The 21913-nt window shown below is 37.3% G+C and overlaps 1 protein-coding gene across 4 annotated transcripts in view; it reads left to right on the forward strand.

Moving 5' to 3' along the window:
* Positions 1–21913, forward strand: part of ARMH3 (armadillo like helical domain containing 3) — a 269046-nt gene that overhangs the window by 121959 nt on the left and 125174 nt on the right. For all 4 annotated transcript variants that reach the window (XM_074233858.1, XM_074233861.1, XM_074233860.1 and 1 more), the window contains exons 21-23: positions 9930–10012; positions 11266–11392; positions 17677–17752. In XM_074233858.1, the coding sequence (XP_074089959.1) occupies positions 9930–10012; positions 11266–11392; positions 17677–17752 (286 nt within the window). The remainder of the gene's footprint in view (positions 1–9929; positions 10013–11265; positions 11393–17676; positions 17753–21913) is intronic.

The following is a 21913-nucleotide window of genomic DNA, read 5'->3' on the forward strand; positions in this document are numbered from 1 at the left end:
ACATTGTTTCCATGGTATGCATTGATCTAAGTTGAATTTGATAACAGTGAAATCATATCCTTAAGGAAGAAAAATAAAGTTTAAGAGATAGCAAAATTACATAGTAAGATAATTTTTTTTTTTCAAAATTGAAGGGTAATAGTCTTTGGTCTTTGTTCAAACTTTGTCCATCAAGAGGATGATCACCTTCCTGTTGCTGTTAGGGTGTACAACGTTTTTCTGCTTCTGCTCATCTTGCTCAGTATCAGTTCATGCAAATCCTTCCATGCTTCCCTGAATTCCCATCTCTCCTGTTTTTTTTTTTTTTGGCTAATATGAATTTATTTATAAATTACTGAAATATTCTTGTTTAAGAGTAAACATAATACCCCCTTCCCCATAAAAATATAGGACCTCATGAGAAATAAAGTAAAAGAAAGAGAAAAAAATATGTTTCAGTCTGTGTTCTGATACCATCAGCTCTGTCTTGGGTGGATCACATTCTTTATCATAAGTCCGTCACAGGGGCAGCTAGGTGGCGCAGTGGATAAAGCACCAGCCCTGGAGTCAGGAGTACCTGGGTTCAAATCCTGTCTCAGACACTTAATAATTACCTAGCTGTGTGGCCTTGGGCAAGCCACTTAACCCCATTTGCCTTGCAAAAACCTAAAAAAAAAAAAAGCCCATCACAGAAGTTACTTCCATATTTTTCCACAGTTGCTGTTGCTGATTTCAATTCCATTCATCTATTCCTCCCCACTACCATATATTATATTTTCTCTCTCCTTTCACTCTGTCCCTCTTCTAAAATGTGTTATAGAGTAGCTGAGTGGTGGAGTGGACAGAGCACCAGCCCTGGGGCCAAGAGGCCTCAAGCCCACATACCACCCCAGAGACCCAGCAACCACCTAACCCCATGGTCCCAGACAGGCCACCTAATCCCAGTACCTTGCAAAAAGTAAAAAAGAAAATGTGTTATATCTTACTATTCTCTCCTATGATCTATCCTTTCCTCTATCACCCACATCCCCACCTTCCCCCGTCCCCCTTCTCTCCTTTTTACTCTAGTTGTCTGTGCCCTATTGAGTGTGTATGCTGTTTCCTCTCTGAGCCATTTCTGTAATGATGGGGAAGGAGGGAAGTTGAGGGGGAATGAAGGAACCTTCACTCTCATCAGAAATAGCTCAGGTAGGGGTAGCTAGGTGGCCCAGCGGATAAAGCACCAGCCCTGGAGTCAGGAATACCTGGGTTCAAATCCGGTCGCAGACACTTAATAATTACCTAGCTGTGTGGCCTTGGGCAAGCCACTTAACCCCATTTGCCTTACAAAAACCTAAAAAAAAAATAGCTCAGGTAGCATTAACTTTTAAGATAATGAATTCTAAATTCTTATCTTCCTCTCTACCCTCCCCCACTCATTGAGAAAGCAAGTGATATAATAATGTAATATAATTATACATATGAAAAATTTAAACATATTCCATATTAGCCATATTGCAAAAACAGGAAAAAAAAGTATAAAGTTCATTCTTCAATTTTCAGAGTTTATAAGTTATTTCTGTGGAGGGAGATAGCATTTTTCATTGTGAATCTTCTGGAATTGACTTGAATCCTTGTATTGATCAGAATAGTTAAGTTCTCAGTTGACCATCATTAAAATATTTCTTACTGTATACAAGGTCTGGTTCTGCTTATTTCACTTTGCATCGATTTATGTAGGTTTTTCCATGTTTTTCTGAAACCATCTCCCTTATTTATTACAGAATAATAGTTTTCCATCACAATTATATACCATCAACTTGTTCAGCCATTCCTCAATTCATGGGCTTCCCCCTCAATGCCTAGTATTTTTCAAAAGAGATGCCAAAAATACTTTTGTTAAAAGAGCTGTCAAAAATACTTTTGTTAAAACAGATCCTTTTCCTTTTACTTTGAGCTCTTTGTAGTAAATTTTGCCTCTAGTTTCGTGCTTCCCTTCTAATTTTGGCTGTTTTGATGCAAGCCTACCTTTTTAACTTTATATTCATAGCTTTAATTCATTCATTCTAAGCCCCAACCAAAGTGGACTTCATCTCTGTCCACCGAATATGGTAAGTGTTCTAACATCTCTGTATCTTTGTTCATGCTGTTCTCCATACTTCAAAGAAATCTTAATAGTATTTTTTCCAATTACATGAAATTTCAGCATTCATTTTTGTAAAATGTTCTTCCTCCCTCCATTCCTTTCTCTTTCCCCATGAAAACAAACAATGTGATACAGATTTTACATGCACAACCATGTTAGACCTATTTCCATGTTAGTCATGTTGTGAAAGAAGAATAATCAGAACAAAAGGGGAAAACCATGAGAAAGAAGAAATAAAAAAATTTTAAAAAGTGAAAATAGTATGCTTCAATCTGCATTGAGACTCCATAGTTCTTTCTCTGACTATGGATGGGTTTTTCCATATATATAGTCTTTTGGAATTGTCATTAATCATTATATTTCTGAAAGGAGCCTAAGTCTATCCTAGTTGGTCAACACATCATGTGTACAAGACTCTCCTGGTTCTGATCACTTCATTCAGCATCAATTCCTGCAAGTCTTTCCAGACTTTTCTGAAGATCATATATTCATGATTTCTTACAGAATAATTCCATCCCATTATATATCACAATTTGTTCAGCCATTTCCCCAATTGATAGGCATCTCCTCAATTTCCAATTCTTTGCCACCATGAAAAGAGCTGCTTTGAATGTTCTTGCACATGTTGATCATTTCCCTTTTTAGTGACCTTTTCCCTTTAGTGACCTAGTATTGTTATTGCTGGATCAAAGAATATGCACAGTTTTATTTCCCTTTGAGCATAGTTGGTTCAGTTCACAACTCCACCAGCAGTGTATTAGTGTCCCAGTTTTCCCATATCCTCTCCTATACCGGTCATTTTCCTTTTCTGTTACATTGGCCTGTCTGATAGGTGTGAGGTGTTACTCAGAGTTGTTTTAATCAGCATTTCTTTAAGTAATAGTGATTTAGAACATTTTATCATATGACTTTAGATTGCTTTATCTTCATTTGAAATTCCCCACCCTTTTGATACTCTCTCCCTCTTGACCATTAGATTCCTACCTGTGCTTTAAAGTTTAAAACCAGATATTACGTTGTGTAGTGGCTATCCCTGAACCTTATCTCCTTCCACTCACCAGTAATTCCCTCCCTACCCACCTACCCCTACCCCTACCGATTTCATTTTACACTTTTTTTTTGTAACTTTCCAATATATTTGCTATGTAATATTTTTTACTCTAGCATCTAGATTTGTATGTTGTCTCTCTCTCTCTCTCTCTCTCTCTCTCTCTCTCTCTATATATATATATATATATATATATATATATATACACACACATACACACACAATGAGATCAAGGGCTGTTTTGTTAAAACTTTGTATTGCCTGCATTTTGTACATAGTCATGTAATACTGTTTTGTGCATAGTCATGTGATATTATTTCTTTGCAATATACAAAAGCAGAAAGTGGTGATTCATTTCTGGACTTTGAATTAAGAAGCACTGAATTTGAATTCAACCTCAAATACTTTCTAGCTATGTGACCCTAGGCATTTATGTTGACTGCTTTCTTATGTGACAAATGGAACTAATAATAACTCCTATCACCCAGGTTGATGTGAAGGTAAGATGAGTTAATGTTTATGAAATAATATGAAATCCTTAGTACTATATAAATGCTAGTTGTTACTATTGCTACTAACAACTGCTGCTGCGGCTACTACTGCTGCTGCTACTACTATTGGTTTTACTGCTGCCACTGCTACTACTACTGCTACTATTGCTGCTACTGCTACTACTTCTACTACCACTGCTCCTGCTCCTGATCCTGGTACTACTTCAGTGGTTACTACTACTGCTTCTACTGCTACTACTACTATCATTGCTGCTGCTGCTTTTGCTCAAATATTAATATCTCCATTTTGTAGATAAGCAGACTTAGGTGATTTGTTAAAAGATGTACAACCAGTAAGCCATTGATTTGATATTCAAATCCAGCTTTTCAGACTCCTACTCCAATATTCTTTTCACAAGTCCACTTTACCTTCAGCATAGTGTAATGGAAAATATAGTTATCCAGAGATATTAAAAAACTGTCTAGAACTTGCTCTGAAACTAACATCTTAAATTATAGCATCGTAGCATGGATTCTTAGAGATTTCTTGCATTCTGGTCTTCATTCCCTATGGTTTGTCAGTAAGCTGTGTTATTAAAGTATATTTCATCACTCATCTTCCCATGGATAGATTTGTAGCTCCAGGCAAGAGATAACCAAGATTGGAGTTAGAAAACTCCAATAAAGTGGCCAGATGAAAACAATCTTTGCTAAGAAAATAGAGAACAAAAGGCAACTTTAAATTGGAATTCCTAACATGGAATTGAACTGTCTATTCTTTGATCTAAAGTCACAGTAAAATTTTTTTAGTTTTATTCTTTTAAAGATCCAGCTACTTTGGACTTCCACCCTAATTCTCTGTCAGGACTAGAGATTGAGGAATTAATGAAGAGTAAGTCATCCTGAATGCATTCATTTCCACAGAACCTGAAGGGATGCTATGTTTGCTTTTTTAAAACCTTCTCTTATGTTTTTCCTTCTTATCCCATGGTTTTCTTTTTTCTCCTTGGTCCTAATTCCTTTTTAAAAAAAAATTTGTAAACAAGGCAATGGGGTTAAGTGACTTAACCAAGTTTATACAGCTAGGTAATTATTAAGTGTCTCAGGTTGGGTTTGAACTCATATCCTCTTGACTTCGGAGCCAGTGTTCTATCTACTGCGCCACCTTGCTGCCCTCCCCCTCAGTTCCTTATATACAAAATGACTAATATGTGGACATGTTGAACATGGGTTTACATGTACAACTTTTATCAGACTGCTGCTGGGGGGGGTGTTGGAAAGGGAGGGTAGTGGAAAAACGTATAACTTATGAACATGCAGGTGGATGAATGTTGAAAGCTTTTCATGACATGTATTTAGAAAAATAAAAATAAAATATAAAAATACATTCATTAATATGAATGATATGGCTATTCCTATATCTAGAACCTACTTCCTCCATATCTCTTCCTATTAAAATCCTTGAAGACCTAATTCAGATTCTACTGCCTTCATGAAGCTGTTTTCATTCTTTCAATGGGAATTGTTCTTTCTTTTCTAATTTTTTTTAATTTTAAAAATTATTTTATACTTAAAAATATCAACAAAAATCTACAGAATAGAATCAGAAAACAGCACATGAAACTCTCATCTTGTAGGTGAGTTTTTAAAACTATAAATACTTCAAATTTAATATGGTAGTCTCAACTCTGTCCTGCTTATTAGTGCCACCTTCTGAATTTTCTTCTACTTTCATGTTTTATTCTTTCACGTTTTATCAATTAACTTAATTCCTTCTACTCCCTTTTTAAGTGGCACTGAAAATCTCCAAATTCCTCCTAATTCTCTACAAATATCTCTTACCCCCCCCCACTTGTTCCAAATATTGGTTGAGTTAGGAAACATAATTTATTATCAATCTTTTGAAGTCTTCATTGGTTATTACATATTTCAAAGTTTTTAAGTCTTTCAGAGTTTTTTTCCCTTTACCATGTTGTAGTTATCATATAAATTATTCTCCTGGTTCTGCTAACTTCATTCTTCATCAGTTCTTACATATCCTTTCAGGTTTCTCTGAAATCCGTTCCTCTTGTCATTTCTTATGGGACAATAATATTCCTTTACATTCATATAACATGATTTATTCAGCTATTGTCTTATTCTCTAGGTCATTACAGCAAAAGGCACTTTTGTACATATAAGTCCTTTCCCTTTCTTTGATCTCTTTCAGGTTCTTACAAGACTTATAATGACATGTCTGAATTTTAGGATATGTATAATTTAGTGACTTTTTAAATATAGCACAAAATTGTTTTCCAGATTGATGGGATTATTTTATAAGCAATGCACTTGTGAGCCTGTCTTTGCACAGCCCCTTGTTTTTTTATCTTCTTTTGCCAATCTATGAGAGGTATGAGGTTGAACTTCAGAACAGTTTTGATTTATATTTTTCTTACTGATTTGGAACTTTTTCATATGGTTTTTGTTTGCTTACCTTTCTTATTTTGGGAACTGATTTCATATACTTTGACCTTAATATCAATTGGGGAAATGACTTGCATTCTTATATACCAACTTGTATTTTAGATTTTTGTTGTGGTTTTTCATTTGTATCTGAATTTCTTGTGACCCAATTTGAGTTTTTTTGGTAGAGATATTAGAGTGGTTTGCCATTTCTTTCTCCAGCTTATTATTTTACAGATGAGGAACTGAAGCAAACAGGATTTAATGATTTACCTAGGGTCACACAGTTAGTATGGTCTGAAATCAAATTTGAATTCAGGAAGATGAATCTTCCTTACTTCCAGATCCAGCAATCTCTACTGTGTCACATAGTTGTCCATATATTGAATGAGTTTTATCATAGAATTAATGATTTCCCCTCTAATTCTAATTATATTTTGTGTGAAAGCTTTACAGTTTTGTGTAATCAAAAGTATCTCTTGTTTGTTCAAAAATTCTTCTTTTTTGGCAAGGCATTTGAGATTAATTGACTTGCCCAGGGTCATACAGCTAATAAGTGTCTAGTGTTGAAGTCTGTATTTGATAATAGGCCCTCTTGACACCAGGATAAGTGCTCGATCCATTGCACCACCCATCTGCCCCCTAAGAATTCTTTATTCATATTTGAGAAAGACATCTTTTCCCCTTTTCTAATTTTTTAATGAGATAATCTTTTATAACTAGATTAACCATCTATTTGGAAGTTATATGTATGGTATATTACATGAAAAACTAATCTAAAACAAATTTCAGGCAGACTTCTTTCCAACTTTCCCAGCATTTTTGGTCCAATAATGAGTCTTTTTATTCCACTTAGAATCCTTGAATTTATCAAATATTGCAGTGCTATATGCCAGATTGCTCCTGTATCTTAGGTGAATAACATGTTCTATTGGTCAATCAGAATTAAATAGTTTTAATGGATCCTTCTTTATAGTATAGTTTGAGATCTGGTACTTCTAGGCCCTCTATCATATTTTGTATTGAATCTTTTTTCTAGAATCCCATTACAATTTCCTTATATAACACTGTTTTGCCTATGAGTCTTATCACTTCACTGATGGACTGCAAGTTCTTTCATCTTTGCATCTCTAGGACTTTGACTATAATAGACACTTATATGTATTACTGAACTGCTATTCCAGTTTTAAGAGTCAATGAAGAAGGAAGTTGTAAGATAGAGTATGAAGAAGGAAGAGAATGTATGCTTCTTCATATACGAGGCCATCAGCATCTTAGAAGGTTCTTGGAGGGGGTGGCTAGGTGGCGTAGTGGATGAAGCATCGGCCCTGGAGTCAGGAGTACCTGGGTTCAAATCTGGTCTCAGACACTTAATAATTACCTAGCTGTGTGGCCTTGGGCAAGCCACTTAACCCCGTTTGCCTTGCAAAAAAAACAGGTTCTTGGATCTGTGTGAAGGGAGGAAGGGAATAGCCATTTATATTGCTCTTACTTGTGGTAGGCCATATGCTGAACACTTTACAAATATTGTCTCATTTGATCCTCAAAATAACCCTATGAAATAGTTGCTGTTATTAACTCCACTATACAGTTGAAGAAACTGCAAATAAATACCCAAGGCCAGATTTGAACACAGATCCTCATGATTCAAGACTCAGTGCTTTTTCCACCATACCACCTAGATGTCTCAAGACAACGTGGAGTCAGTATTGACTCAGGTACTGCCTGAATGACCTTATGGCTCCTATAAACACACTGCCCTTGACTTTGCTTCTCCAGCCTTTCAGGATTCCACCTTTTTTTTTTGAGGAAAACTGTTTGGTTCCTTTGGTGTTTGAGGCAGCCCAGAATTGTGCTGCTTCATGGTCTGTGCTAGCATTGCTCTCTCCCTCCTTCCTTCTTATTCACCACTTTGTCTCTGAAACAGACTCTGAAATCCCAGAGAACATGGCTAGCTTTGTTTCACCTCAGAAGCAATGTCATTCCCCTTGCCTTCCTTCTCCTCTTCCCTCTTTAATTTTCTTCAGGTTTTCCGGTCCTTAATTACCAGAGTTCCAGTGCTGAGTCTGCACCCCTGGACTGTGTGTGCCTAGTATGAAGAGTCCCTATTGAATCACTATGTGGGAAACCTGTCTATTCTTCTATTACATTCTGTGGCATTCCTGTCCTCGCCCCCTCTCTCCTGTCTCCCCTTGTGAGTTCCCTGAGTCCACATACCAGATGACTTGTTAGTCATTGGCAAAGTTTGTGTTGTGTTTAGGGACAGAGAAAGGAAGCTCCTTAACAAACCTGGTTTGGAGCTTGGTTTTATTTTTTTCTTCAAATAACTCCCTTCCCCCCCTTCCTTCCATCTCTCCACTTGCCCCTGGCAGCAGTGTCCTAGTGATCCTAAGCATGTTTCCAAAGTGGATTTTCTATCAGTCACTTCACAACTGATTTAGTGTAATGAGCCAACAACTCCAAGAATACTTTCTAGGCAGAGAAGCCCAAAGACTTCTGGGAGATTGAGAGTTCAGTGGGTGGATTCAGGAGATGGTCCAGTTGTATCCTTCACCTTTCTTAGCCTTCTGTTTCTATAAGGAGGTAGCATAAGCAATAGAAACAATATGAGCAGAGCCAGTCTCCTGAGGTTTTCTCTCTTCTCTTTCCCCAATTACATCTAGGCCTAGTCAAAATAGTAGGGACCAGGTGTGCAGGAGGCTTACACCTACTTATCACTGTATCCCCTTGTTATTCTGCACTAAAGCCCACATTTGTTTTCCCAAAGCTTTCTAGTTAAGAGAAGGTTAGATGTGGTATCTCTCCTAGCAAGTGACACTGCTGCTGAATTTTATAGGAAAAGAGAAGGTAGGGTAAGCCTGTTATTTTCCCAAGAAGAGTGAGAAAGGAAATGAAGGAGACATTGTGGGGTGAAAAGACAAAAGAAACTAGGCTTATAGTTGCCTGCATCAGCTGAATCCCTCCCCTGCAGTTTGCTTTCAAATGGGGGAGCAGAGTGTAGGGGAACTATTCCGGATGGGAAATTTCTTTTCAGAAACAGATGTCCTGGGTGAGAAAGGACAAGACAGCTATTGAGAACTTCATTTATGCTTATGATTTATTTGCCAAAATGCCTTTAAAGCTACCCTTAGAGCCTGAGGAGGGAGCATTCAATTTCTTTACTGAGATTATTTGTATTTAGAAATCTTCCTTCATTTGCTTGATATAGGGAGAAGATCTTTTCTGTAAACTTGGCTATGGTCAGGAGTGATATCAGAGTATTGTTTGAAGTATAATCTAGATAAGATTTATCCTTCATTATACCATTCTTCTCTCTTAGAGTCCAGCAGTCCAGCTGCTCATTGTCCTGATCCTAGAACAGATGATGACCAGTAAAATATGTTTAAGTTGTTTTTATAAGTAGTGACATTGGAAATAGAACATGGCTGAATCTTGGAGTAGCTTGAGATACTGGCAGGCAGAAAAAAACCCCACCTCATTTTGACTTGTAAATTGAGCAAATTTGATGGGGAAATCACCAAGTGGGAGTAAATTTGGAACACCAAGATGTCAGTTTTGTAGTCAATTTTCTAAGCCTAATTGCTGTTTAAGAAGCAGCAAAAAGAAGTAGATTTTTTAAAAAGAATCTTCTATGGTAACTCAGCAGACATATGCTAGGGAGGGTCAATGTTTTCTGTGAAGTGTCTTATCTGCTGCCTGCCTTATAGTCTTTGGCAGCAGGAATAGTCCCCAGGGCTCAGCTCAATTCCCCTTATCTCGAATTTTTCAGCTAGTCTGCTTTCAATTAATTTCATTGGTTGCTTATAATTAGCTTGTTGAAGTTTTTCTATTTTCATTCCTTTAGCTTTGATCAACTTGCTGAAGTTCCTTATGTCCAATGAAACTGTGCTCTTGGCCAAACACAACATTTTCACTTTGGCTCTTATGGTGAGTAATGAGAAAACCTATTCTTTGCTGTATTTTCTTCCCTTCCAGCTTTCTTCTTCATAGCCAGAGATGACGTGGTTTGGGGCAGACATCAGAATCCTGGGAACTAAGCCACTAGGGTGGCTTTTTTGCTTTCTTGTTAGATGGTCTCCTGGTCCCTATGAGAATCCTATTCCCTTCCTTCTACCCCTTATCATCCCTTTTCCCTCTCTTCCCCAAATCCAGGAGTTTCTCTATTGTTTTATGAGAAAGAGTATCAAGCAGATCCCAGTGTCATAACTAGTATGTCCTGGCCTAACTAGGGAGAGATTTTGTGCTTACAGCTATCAGTAACAAAGTATTTTTCCAGCAGACTGACCACTAAGGATATTCCTATAATGTCTTCTCCCATTTGTGACCAATTGGCATTTTTATGGTTATTTTTTAGAACCCTTTCTCTTTGAATGGTTAGAGGTGAAGCTCTCAAGTAACACTATTCCCTCTAATGAACCTCCCAGGAAGGTTTTCTTTAAAAAACATTTTTGAATTCCAAATTCCTTTCTCAGTTGTACCCCTACCCCACCCACTGGGAAAGCAAGTAGTATATCAATTATATGTGTGAAATCAGGCAAATCATATTTCTATATTCACCATGTCGCAAAAAAAGACAAGATAAATAAAATGAGAAAATTATACTTCAGTTTACACTCAGTTCATCAGTTCTCTAAGTAGATGGATGGAATTTTTTCATCATATCCTCTGGTATTGTCTTTGACCATTGTATTGATCAGAGTGGCTAAATCTTTAACATTTGATGATGATTACAATATTACTGTTACTGTGTACAATGATTTCCTGGTTTTATTCTCTTCATTTTGCTTCAGTTCATATACATCTTCTCATGTTTTTCTGAAACCATCCCCTAAATCATTTCTTAGGGGACAATAGTATTATTCCATTACTAACATATATCACAACTTGTTCAGCCATTCCCCAATTGATGGGCATCCCCTCAATTTCCAATTCTTTGTCACCATAAAAATAGCTTCTCTAAATATATATATATATATATATATATATATATATATATATATATATATAAATAAATACACACACACACACACACACACACACACACACACACATATATATGGATCCTTTGGGATAACACCTAGTAGAGGTATTACTGGGTCAAAGGGTATGCATAGTTTAATAGCCCTTAGGTCATAGTCTCCAGTTGTTCTCCAGAATAATTGGTGTTAATTCTCTTTTAGGTTGTGAACTTATTTAATATGTTTATCACTTATGGAGATACATTTCTGCCTACCCCTAGCAGCTATGATGAGCTGTACTACGAGATTATACGGATGCACCAGAGCTTTGACAATCTCTATTCAATGGGTGAGCAGCCTTTCTGATCTTCTTATGCCCATATCCTTCCATACTTTCCTCTCCACCAGAATTTATCCTGTTATCACATAAGGAACTGAATGTAAAAGAATTCTCTCCTATAGTCTGTTTTCTGTCCTAGAAGCTTCCAGAGTACCCCTTGTTTCTGTGGTAAGTAGAGGAAGCTTTAAAATGATCTTTTCTGGCCTTCAGTCATTCATGTTAAATGTCCTTGGAGCTTCCCTAAGACCCTTATGTCGTTTTCCTTGGGATATGAGAGAAACTAGAGAGGATCATGAATTTTGTGACCTGATTTAGTAAACACCTGATTTCGTAAACACAGTCCTACTGAGCATGGTAGTGGAAGTGAGGAGACTTTAGTTTTAACTCCAGCTCTGCTACTAGTTTGCTATGTGACCCTCGACAAGTCTTTTCACCTCTGGTCTTCAATTTATTCCTTTATGAGATTTTGATTAGATATGTTTAAAGTCTTTTCCAGTCCTGACATTCTATGATTTTTTTTTTGGAGACAAGGTGAGACATAGAAATTAATGATGGGGAGCAGAGTTACTTTTAATTCCAAAATGTATTGTAGGTAGCATTGTGTAGTCTTAATAATTGTGACAAGTATTGGATTCCAAAGAGCATTAGGTAGTCCTAGTAATTATTTCAATTAATTGACAAGCACCAAAGGAGACTTAAAAATTAATTACAGATAGTTCATTTGTAAATTTACCTTAAAACCAAGAAGATTTAAAGTTGTTTTTGAATGAAGGTCATCTTTCCAGTGTGAGTTAGACTGGTTTGGGTGAAAAAACCTGGTGATCAAATTAAACGTTAGTTTGTATTCTGAAGAGGCCCAGAACTTGGGTCTTACAGAAAAGCAAGGAACCAAGCCTCAGAGACTGACATGGAGAACCCCCAGCTTCCCTCCTCTGCTGAAGCTTCATGTGGAAAACCTACCTTCTGTCTAGGATTTCTGTATGTGGGAAAAATATAGAGGGAAACTGGAGCAGGTCCCAGGAGAATGAGGAGGAGAGACTAATAGAAAGATTGACTTGAGAGAAAAGCTTTTAAAGGAACCACGTAAAGGCTGGCAAAATAATGCTAAAAGAGTGGGGACAGAGAATGAGAAGTGATGTTCATGTTACAGTGTAAGCTTCTAGAGCATAGTGATTGTTTTACCTGTTGTATTTATAGTCCCAGTACTTAGTATAATGTCTGGCACAAAGAGAAACTTCAAAGATGCATGTTTTTGGTTGATGGGCATTGTACTAGGGACATGAGGCAGATGGCAGGAAGAAACTGGGGAACTACAAGAATGGGACTGCTTAAAACCTGCTGGGAGGAAGAGGGGAAAAACCTTTGGTTCAAGATCTTCCTAGAAGAACAATGGAAGGAATATTTACTCTTAGTAATGATTGAAATTCCACAGGATGCTGAGAAGAAAACACATGGAGAATTATTAAGAGACTGAAATCCTGTAGAAGATGACACAGTTGTCCCTCCAGTAGATTTCTCTTATGACAACATTAACTTGTAACAGAAACTGCTTCTGATTTACAGATAGATATAAATTGACACTTGCCCAGACTTCTGGCTCTTTTAAGCCTTGATTACAGGCCATTGTGTAATTTGTATATGCCTGAATTGGTTGAAGTCTTTCATAAAGAAACAAATCTTCAGCGGGCCAGAGTTGTCCTGAGACTATTTGACCTATAGAGGAATGAAGTTATTTTTCTACAAACAGAGGGAAAATTAAGGGGGAAGGGGGAAACCTTTGATATTAATCTTGCCTGCTTGCCCAACCAAGATATTCATCCAGCATCAAATAAGCTAATTACTGTTGCTGCTTGCACAAGAAAGAGGCAAGTCAACATAAAGACACTCAAATCTGCCAAGAGAAAGAAATGGGTGGTGGATATCCTATGATACCCTGCTGAGGAAACTGGGGAAGGAAAGAATGCCACCAGAAAATACACTGAGGAACAAAGGATAGGAATAGAATGGCAGCAATGCTCATCTTTTCAGAATTCTCCAAGGGTTCCACAGAAAGCACTGCTTTTTTCTCTCCTTTGTCCCACTGATTTCTTGGGGCATCTTCCTTTCTCCTTACATCTTAGATTTTATATCATAATTGGAGGACACACTAGAACTTGGAGGGTCATGGGACATGTATGTTTAGCTCTTTTAGCAAAGATGACCTCTTCTGTAAGGTAAGGTCATCCAATAAGTAGTTTTTAGAGATATTGTGACTGACCTCAAGAATAGTGAGAGAGGAAAAAAAAAATGTACTTCAGTCTGTGTTCAGATGCCAGTGGCTCTATCTCTGGGATGAGTTGCCTTCTTATCCTAAGTCCACCAAAGAAATCGCTTCATTATTTTTCCCACAGTTGCTGTTACTAACTGTATTTCCCTCCATTTCCCTCCAGTCTACTTCCCACTCTCATTCTATTCTCTCTCTCTCTCTCTCTCTCTCTCTCTCTCTCTCTCTCTCTCTCTCTCTCTCTCTCCCCTTCCCTCCCTCCCTCCCTCCCTCCCCCCTTTTACCCCATCCCTATTCAAAAGTGTGTTGTACCTTAATAGATTTGCTCACTCCATCAGTGGAACAATCAGACACAATTTTAGGGTATCTGCGATGGAGAATACCGTCTGTATCCAGAGAAAGAATTGTGGAGTTTAAACAAAGACCAAAGACTAATACCTTTAATTTAAAAAATAAACCATTATCTTATTATGTAATTTTGCTATCTCTTACACTTTATTTTTTTTTCCCTTAAGGATATGATTTCTCTCTCATCACATTCAACTTAGCTTAACTAACAGACTACCTTTTGTTGTGGGGGAGGGAAGCTAGATTAAGGGAAAAATCATAAAATTCAAAATAAATAAATAAATTCTAAAAAAAAACCCCAAGAAATAAAGGAAAAAAAAGTGTGTTGTATCTGAGTACCCTCTCCCACAATCCTTCCCTCTTCTATCATCTGTTCCCCCCTTCCTTCCCCCTATTCCCCCTTTTCCCATCCCTTTCTTCTTATTTTTCTCTAGGGTAAGATAGATTTCTATACCCTATTAAGTGTGTATGTTATTTCCTCTCTGAGCTATTTCTGATAAGAATGAAGGCTCACTCATTCTCTCTCACCTTCCCCTGTTCCATTCTATTAAAAAAGCTTTTTCTTTACTCTTATGTGAAATATCTTAGCCCCCTTCTTCCTCTACTTTCTCTTTCTCCCAGTACTTTCCTTTATCACCCATTGACTCCATCTTTTTGCTATATTATACCATTATATTTAGTTCCCTCCTATGCCCTTTCTATATATGCTCCTTCTAACTGCTCTTATAAATGAGAAAGTTCATTTGAATTATCAGTGTCTTCTTCCCATGCAGGAATACAAAAAGTTCAACATCATTAAGTTCCTCATAGTTAGTCCTTCTTATCCGCCCTTTCTATGGTTCACCTGAGTCCTGTACTTGAAGATCAAACTTTCTGTTCAGCTCTGGTTGTTTCAGTAGGAAAGTTCAAGAGTCCCCTGTTTCATTGAAAGTCCATCTTTTCCCCTGAAAGAGGATGTTCAGTTTTGCTGGGTAGTTGATTCTGGGTTGTAAACCAAGCTCTTTTGCCTTCTGGGATATCATATTCCACTCCCTATAAGCCCTTAATGTAGATGCTGCTAGATCCTGTGTAAATCCTGACTATAGAGTCACGGTAGTTGAATTGTTTGTTTCTGGAAGCTTTTAGTATTTTCTCTTTGACTTGGAAGTTTTGAAATTTGGCTATAATATTCCTGGAAGTTTTTCTTTTTGGGATCTCTTTCAGGAGGAGACTGGCAAATTCTCTCGATTTCTATTTTAACCCCTGCTTCTAGGATCTCAGGGCAATTTTGCTGTATTATTATTTCTTCAGATAGCTCCAATAATTTTTAAATTATCTCTTCTGGATCTGTTTTCAAGGTCAGTTGCTTTTTTTGTTTTGTTTAGGTTTTTGCAAGGCAAATGGGGTTAAGTGGCTTGCCCAAGTACACACAGCTAGGTAATTAAGTGTCTGAGGCCAGATTTGAACTCAGGTACTCCTGACTCCAGGGCTGGTGCTTTATCCACTGTGCCACCTAGCCACCCCAGAGGTCAGTTGTTTTTCCAATGAGATATTTCATATTTTTTTCTAATTTTTGGCTTTTTTTGAAGAGTTTTATTTCTTCCTGATTTCTCGCAAAGTCATCACCTTCCTTTACTTCCATTCTGCATTTGAAGGAGTTATTTTCTTCAGAGAGCTTTTTTTCTCCTTTTCCATCTGGCCAGTTCTGCTTTTTAAGACATTCTTCTCCTCATTTGCTTTTTGTGTTGCTTTTTCAATTTGGCCTAAACTGGTTTTTAGCATATTATTTTCTTCAGTATATTTGTATTTATTTCACAAGCTGCTGATTTGGTTTTCATGATTTATCTGCATCGCTCTCTTTTCTCCTCCCAATTTTTCCTCTGCCTCCCTTAATTACTTTTCAAAGTCTTTTTTTGAGCTCATCCATAGCCTAAGTCCATTTTCTGTTTCTCTTGGAGGCTTTGGATTTAGAAGCTTTGAGTTTTTCATTTTCTGAAACTTCCATGGGACCAAAGTAATTTTTCTATGGTCAGATTCTTCTTTTTCTTTTGTTTGCTCATTTCCTCAGCCTATGACTGATTTACCACACTTCTGCTTTGGGATTTTTTTTGGGACACCCCACTAGGACTTTACTTCCTCCAAGGTATTATGAGAGGCTCTGATTGCTTTCTTGCCTGTGCTTTAATATGTGGGTGACCACAGGCCCTTCCCTCTGCCCTAGAACTGTGTTGAGATTCCCTGTTTGGCTATCATAGTAGGAACTGCAATCTGGATCCGAGTGTAGGCAAACAGCAGAGTCTGCCCCTGGAAGAGAAGAGAGATTTCTTTAATCTCCCCTGATGCCTTTACTGTCTGTGGATTGTGCTCTGGATGTGCAGGCTGGCTTCCCTGATTCCCTCTGCAGGTTCTCACCACAGCTGCTCTGAGGCCAGTGCTCGCTCCACACTCATTCTTGTGCTGCAGAGTTCTCTTACCACCTTCGAGCTGTTCCCAGTGATCCCTGGGCTGTGCTGTGTTGTGTTGCGGCTGCAACTTTTTTCCAACCCCCAGTCTCGGTGAAACAGACCTTTCCTGTGGAACTTCTAAGTTGTCTTGGACTGGGAAATTATATCACTCGGTCTGCCCCTCTAAATTTTGGCCTGAGTCATAATTTGACAGCTTTGGAGTATTTTGGGGATGAGTTTCTGGGAATTCTTGTCCTCATATCACCTTCTTCCACATTTGCATCCTCAACATATGCCATTGTCCTTGATCTGAAGGTCTTCTGCTAGATTTTTACCATGTTATGGGTACTACTACTACTACTACAGTACTTGGGCTGTCTGTGTCTTATCCCTCACTGACCAACATTCTTTTCTTGTCAGGCTTGCTTAGATTATAGTCCTTTTATCAATTCTTATAAATTGATCATTATTAGAAATATTGTGCAGCCAACTTAGACTAGTTGCAGTTAAATTACACCATTGTTATTTGGGAATTTTGGCTCTTCAGATGTTGTAGGGTTCTAGATTTGCATGGCATCCCTAGAACATTGGTGTTAAAAAATCTGAAAGTTTATATTGGATAGTACCTTGAGAATTGCCTAAAACCCTACATAATTTCCCAGATGCTATTCAGTTTTTTCCTTTGTCTTTCCATTTAATTTATTCATTATCCATTTGCAGTGCCTATCTTAGATATATGTATTTGGTATACTAACCCAGTTGACTTCTCTCCAATTGTATACAACTGTGCACAAATAAGCATTTTTCCTCCATTTCATTTTATCTTAATGAATTGTTAGGAAAAATATTTGGGGAAATTTCAGATTCTCCTATTTATTCCTTCTGGACAAAGAGGGCTTTGACAGAAATTAGCAGAGTAGGAGGGAAAATAGCTTTAAATAGCTTTTAAAAATAGCTTTAAATGGCAGTTGAGATGTGATATACTGGTTTTATTGCTTTCCGGCCTCCCCCCTTGTCTTGGTCAGACAGCAGTTATGACATACTCAGATGAGCCCAGGGACCCCAAAGAGAAGAAGGAAAAAAAGAACCATTTTGAGTTGCATGGACTATCCTTGATCCTATGCAGCATAAAAAAGAAAGGCCTCTTCAAGAAAACATTTTATTTGAACATCTCTCCTCAGGAAGCATTTTCATCCCTGAACTTTTTTTTTTTTTAATAGCTTTGGGTTTAACAATTTTGTATTTTCTCCTTCCTTTAGTCTTGAGGATTTCAACCAACACAGGCCAGTGGAAAGACGCAGCCAGCAAGGTGACTCACGCGTTAGTCAACATCAGGTAAGGGCTCGGCCTCAGACTTGTTTGTGTAGAATCACAGTTGTTTTAATGTGAAATAAATTGCCAAACTCCATCAGAAATAGTATTTCATGAGAATTTGTCATGTTGAAATAGTTTAGACTACTCTTCTATTCGTTTTCTTGCCATTGAGTAAGAGACAGTCTCAAGTGCTTTATTTGTGTCTTTGCTACAGCACTGGACTTCTGTCAGTAGGTTGCAGCTGAAAGTTACCTACCCTACCCTATTCTCTGCTCCTGAATACCTTGTTATCTTTTGTGACTTCATTGTATTTTTATTTGTGGTAAACAGAAGCAAATGGAACCTAGATCTTATTACTTCCTAATTGCAGGAGACAAGGAGAAGGCTGAAATTCAGGCAAAGAATTTCTCCCAGAAATCTAAGGGAATTTAATGAAAAGGGCCAAAAAAAAATAGCAATCATGATAGAATGATATTTGCTACATATTCAACGTATATGCAACATACTTTCAACTTGCCAAAATGGTTTTCCTGGGATATGGCCACTGCTTATGATACAGCTTCTTGGAGCCACAGATGAGAGTTGGATGAATCAGGTGGACACCAAAGGTGAAAAGCAGTACTGAAAAGAAGTCAGCAGCTCTCATACCAGAGTGATACTAGTCTTCCCTGAACACTTCCTTACTTGCCAGGAAAGACCTCAAAGGGAGGGGAAAGTGAGATGTGAATAAGGCACAGAAGGAATAGGGGCAAACAGCACAGAAAAGAACACCATTTCAGGAACATACTAAATCAGAATCAAAAGTTGCCTTACAAATCTTTTCTCTCTCCTACATATGACTCTTCAGTTTCTCAATAGTTATTAAATTTATTCTTTCAAGCAACTGAAAAAGTTAAGAAAAAGATACAAATCCAACAGATGGGTAATTTCATTTAGTTCCATATGTAAGTTAGCCAGATATTCCAGTAATAATAATAATGTGCATTTACAGTATTTTTTCATATTCTAGCCTGCCATACAACTGGGGTGGGGTATTTGTATGACTTCTTTCCTCTTTATGTAAAATGCTTCATTTAGTACAACTCTGGAACATCTTAGAGCAAAGAAAAGGAGTACATTCTATGAAGGGGAAAAGAGGGAGTCAAGGGTAGGACAGAAGCTGAGATGTGCTAACAAGACTGCACTGAGCATTGCTCTGCCTTACCTGTCTCTAGGGACATTTTGCAGTGAGCACAGTTTTATAAATCTTACTAAATAAATGCATATCTGCACCTAGCAAATAAACCAGATACTGTGGTGAAGCCATATGATAAATGTGATTTTCAGTAAGAACTAGGAATTACAGATTGTCTTCTCCCAAACATCCCCTAGTGACCTGAGGACAGTATGACAAATGTGAGCATTTGGTGGAAGCACCAGACTCTGCACAGAGCACGGAGGTGCACATGGGTATAATTTATGTTGTGTTATTTATTCATGTCCTTATTTAGACTTTCCTGGCAGTTCTTTTCCATCTGGGGGCCTGTTTCCTTGATCACATTCCTTTATGCTTTCTTCATATTCTGTTTTGCTGCTCTTCTTTCCTGTGTTTTTTGGGTTGACTGTTGACCACCTTCTTCCTCAACTCCTTATTTTCTGAATTTCCTATAAAGTATAAGACAAAGCTTTCTGCAAGTGTTTTATGATCTTTACTATGCTTTTGGTAATAATCTCAACAGGGTAGCACTCTTTTTATTATCCTTTAAACATGCCTGGTGCTCCAGAGAATGATGATGTCATCTCCATTGTTAGGAATCCTAGAAGCAGAAAATATCAAGAATTGGAATCAGGCCCTAAGATATAATCAAATGTCTTCATTGTACATACAAGGGAATTGGTGACCAAGTTGAGACTAGAGCCTATCCTTGATTCCAAATCCATTCCTTTTGCTCCTTTACCACTTAATACATTATTATTATTATTAATAGGGGAAATGGTTGGTAGGTTTGAAAAAAGCATTTGGAGTCAAAACAATCTGGGGTTTGAGGTCTAGGTCCAATACTTATTAATTTTGTGACCCTGGAAAAGTAATTTTTCTCCCCTGATGTTCAGTTTCTTTATCTGTAAAATGGGGATGATGATGATGATGATAATAATAATAATAATAATAATAATAATAATAATGGCACTGCTTTGCCTCACAGAATTTTTATAAGAAAAGCAGTTTGTAAATTTTTAAAGTTCTATGCAAATGTGAGTTATTATCAAGAATCTAGAACAAAAAATATAAAGATAAAAAATGGCACCCTCCCTGCCATAACGAAAATTATGTTCTATTAGGACTGTGACATTTTTCACAAATAAATAGAGTTTGTGGTAGAATGGGATGATGACATAGAAAGATATTTAAAGTACCCTAGGAAAATTGAAGAGGGAGAAAATACCTTCAGTTAAAGGAAGCTTCTTCACAAAGGAAGTGGAAAAATGTACTGAGCCTTAATGATGCAGAAGTACCAGTCATGGGATACTCTGTGCCCCCCAGTTTGCCTGAAACATAGAGTACTCTGAAATTAGGTTTGAAAAATATGTTGGAGCTGCTTTTTAGAAGACCTTAAAATGCCAAGCTAAGGAGCTTATATATTCCACAAGAGGCAGTAGAGAATCACTGAAGGTTTCTAACTAGTGGAGTGACTTGGTCAGACCCATGGGAGGTGCTTTTGGCAGTTGTGCGAAGAAAATAATCAAGAGAGAAGAAAAATTGGAGGCAGGGAACCCTATTAAAGTACTGTGACAAGTTCTGAATAAATGTGGTATTAGTGTGGGAAGAGGGAAAGGAAGGGAATACGAGAAGTTTGAGGAAGTCAAACAGAAAGGAAACTTGATATACATTAGAAGATCTTCTAGGTCTTTAAATAATTTATGGGTACTTTTGCAGCACTTGAGCTATTCATGTTTTGGTCTTGGGTATTGCTCCATAACCAACTTTCTTCATTTCTCATCAGTATATTTTCTAGTTTAGATCTTTTAGTTACCTTTTGGATGTGGGTAATTACTCTGTAATATGATGTAGTTTACATATACTGTTTGACTCTATAATATACTTTGATTCTTCTAAGACTGGCATTTCATGATTTACAGACATATAGCATCACTAAGAGGTTTGTTTTAGAAACATGAGTAAAACATTAAAAACATTGTTTTGGGCTCACTTGGGAGTATGGACACTTTCTTATAACTCTTAAGTTTCTTCTATTTTGCTTTTGTACCCAACTTATTTCTCATCTCAACTATGTATCTAAGATATATTTACTAAGCTAGAATAAATCTTTTTTTTTTTTTGGCAAGGCAATGGGATTAAGTGACTTTCCCAGGATCACACAGCTAGATAATTATTAAATGTCTAAGGCCAGGTTTGACCCAAGGTCCTCCTGATTTCAGGGCTTGTGCTTTTTCTACTGTGCCACTTAACTGCCCCATAAGATAGAACAAATCGATGGAATTCTCATCTACTGCATGTCCTAATAGTCATAAACTGGACATTCATTAGGATTCCTTGAAATATTCTGGGCCTTGATGCAGTTAGCAAAGTGCCAGATTTAGGCAAATGATATGGGAGCAGCTAGTTCAATAAAGGTAAAGAGCTTAAACAAAAAAAGTGAAAACCTAGAGCAGAATACTGGGAAGCACTTGCATATTGGGCATTAGGAATAGAATTGAATCAGCGAATAAAGACTTGAGAAGAATATTATGAAATTCATTGGAAGAGAGCACAATTGCAAGTATCAAGGGGGTTGAAGAATAAGTGAGTGGTAAAATGGAGGCAGTGATCATTGCTCACTTTTTATAGGAGTTAAGAAGTAAAGGAGAGGAGAGATTTAGGATGAGAGCTGGAGAAATGGGCAGGGAGACAGGATTTTTTTTAAAGGATGAAGAAAATATGAATATGTTTATAAGCATCAAGGAAGGAACTAATTAGTAAGAGGAATTTGAACATGAGTAGAAGGACTACTCAGTGATACAAGCTCCTGAAGAATATGGGATCAAGATCTTTAACTCTCAGACAAAGAAAAGGAACACCTCTTCTTCTGTAGCAGAGGGGGAGAAAATGAATGAAGATGGAGTGAGGTTTGGAGGAAAGGTAATGAGAGAACTCATGATGGGTTGCCTCAGTATTGTCAGTCAAGTATAATTGAATGCCAGGTC

The sequence above is a fragment of the Macrotis lagotis genome, chromosome 4 (assembly GCF_037893015.1).
Source record: "Macrotis lagotis isolate mMagLag1 chromosome 4, bilby.v1.9.chrom.fasta, whole genome shotgun sequence".
In the NCBI taxonomy this organism is placed as follows: domain Eukaryota; kingdom Metazoa; phylum Chordata; class Mammalia; order Peramelemorphia; family Peramelidae; genus Macrotis; species Macrotis lagotis.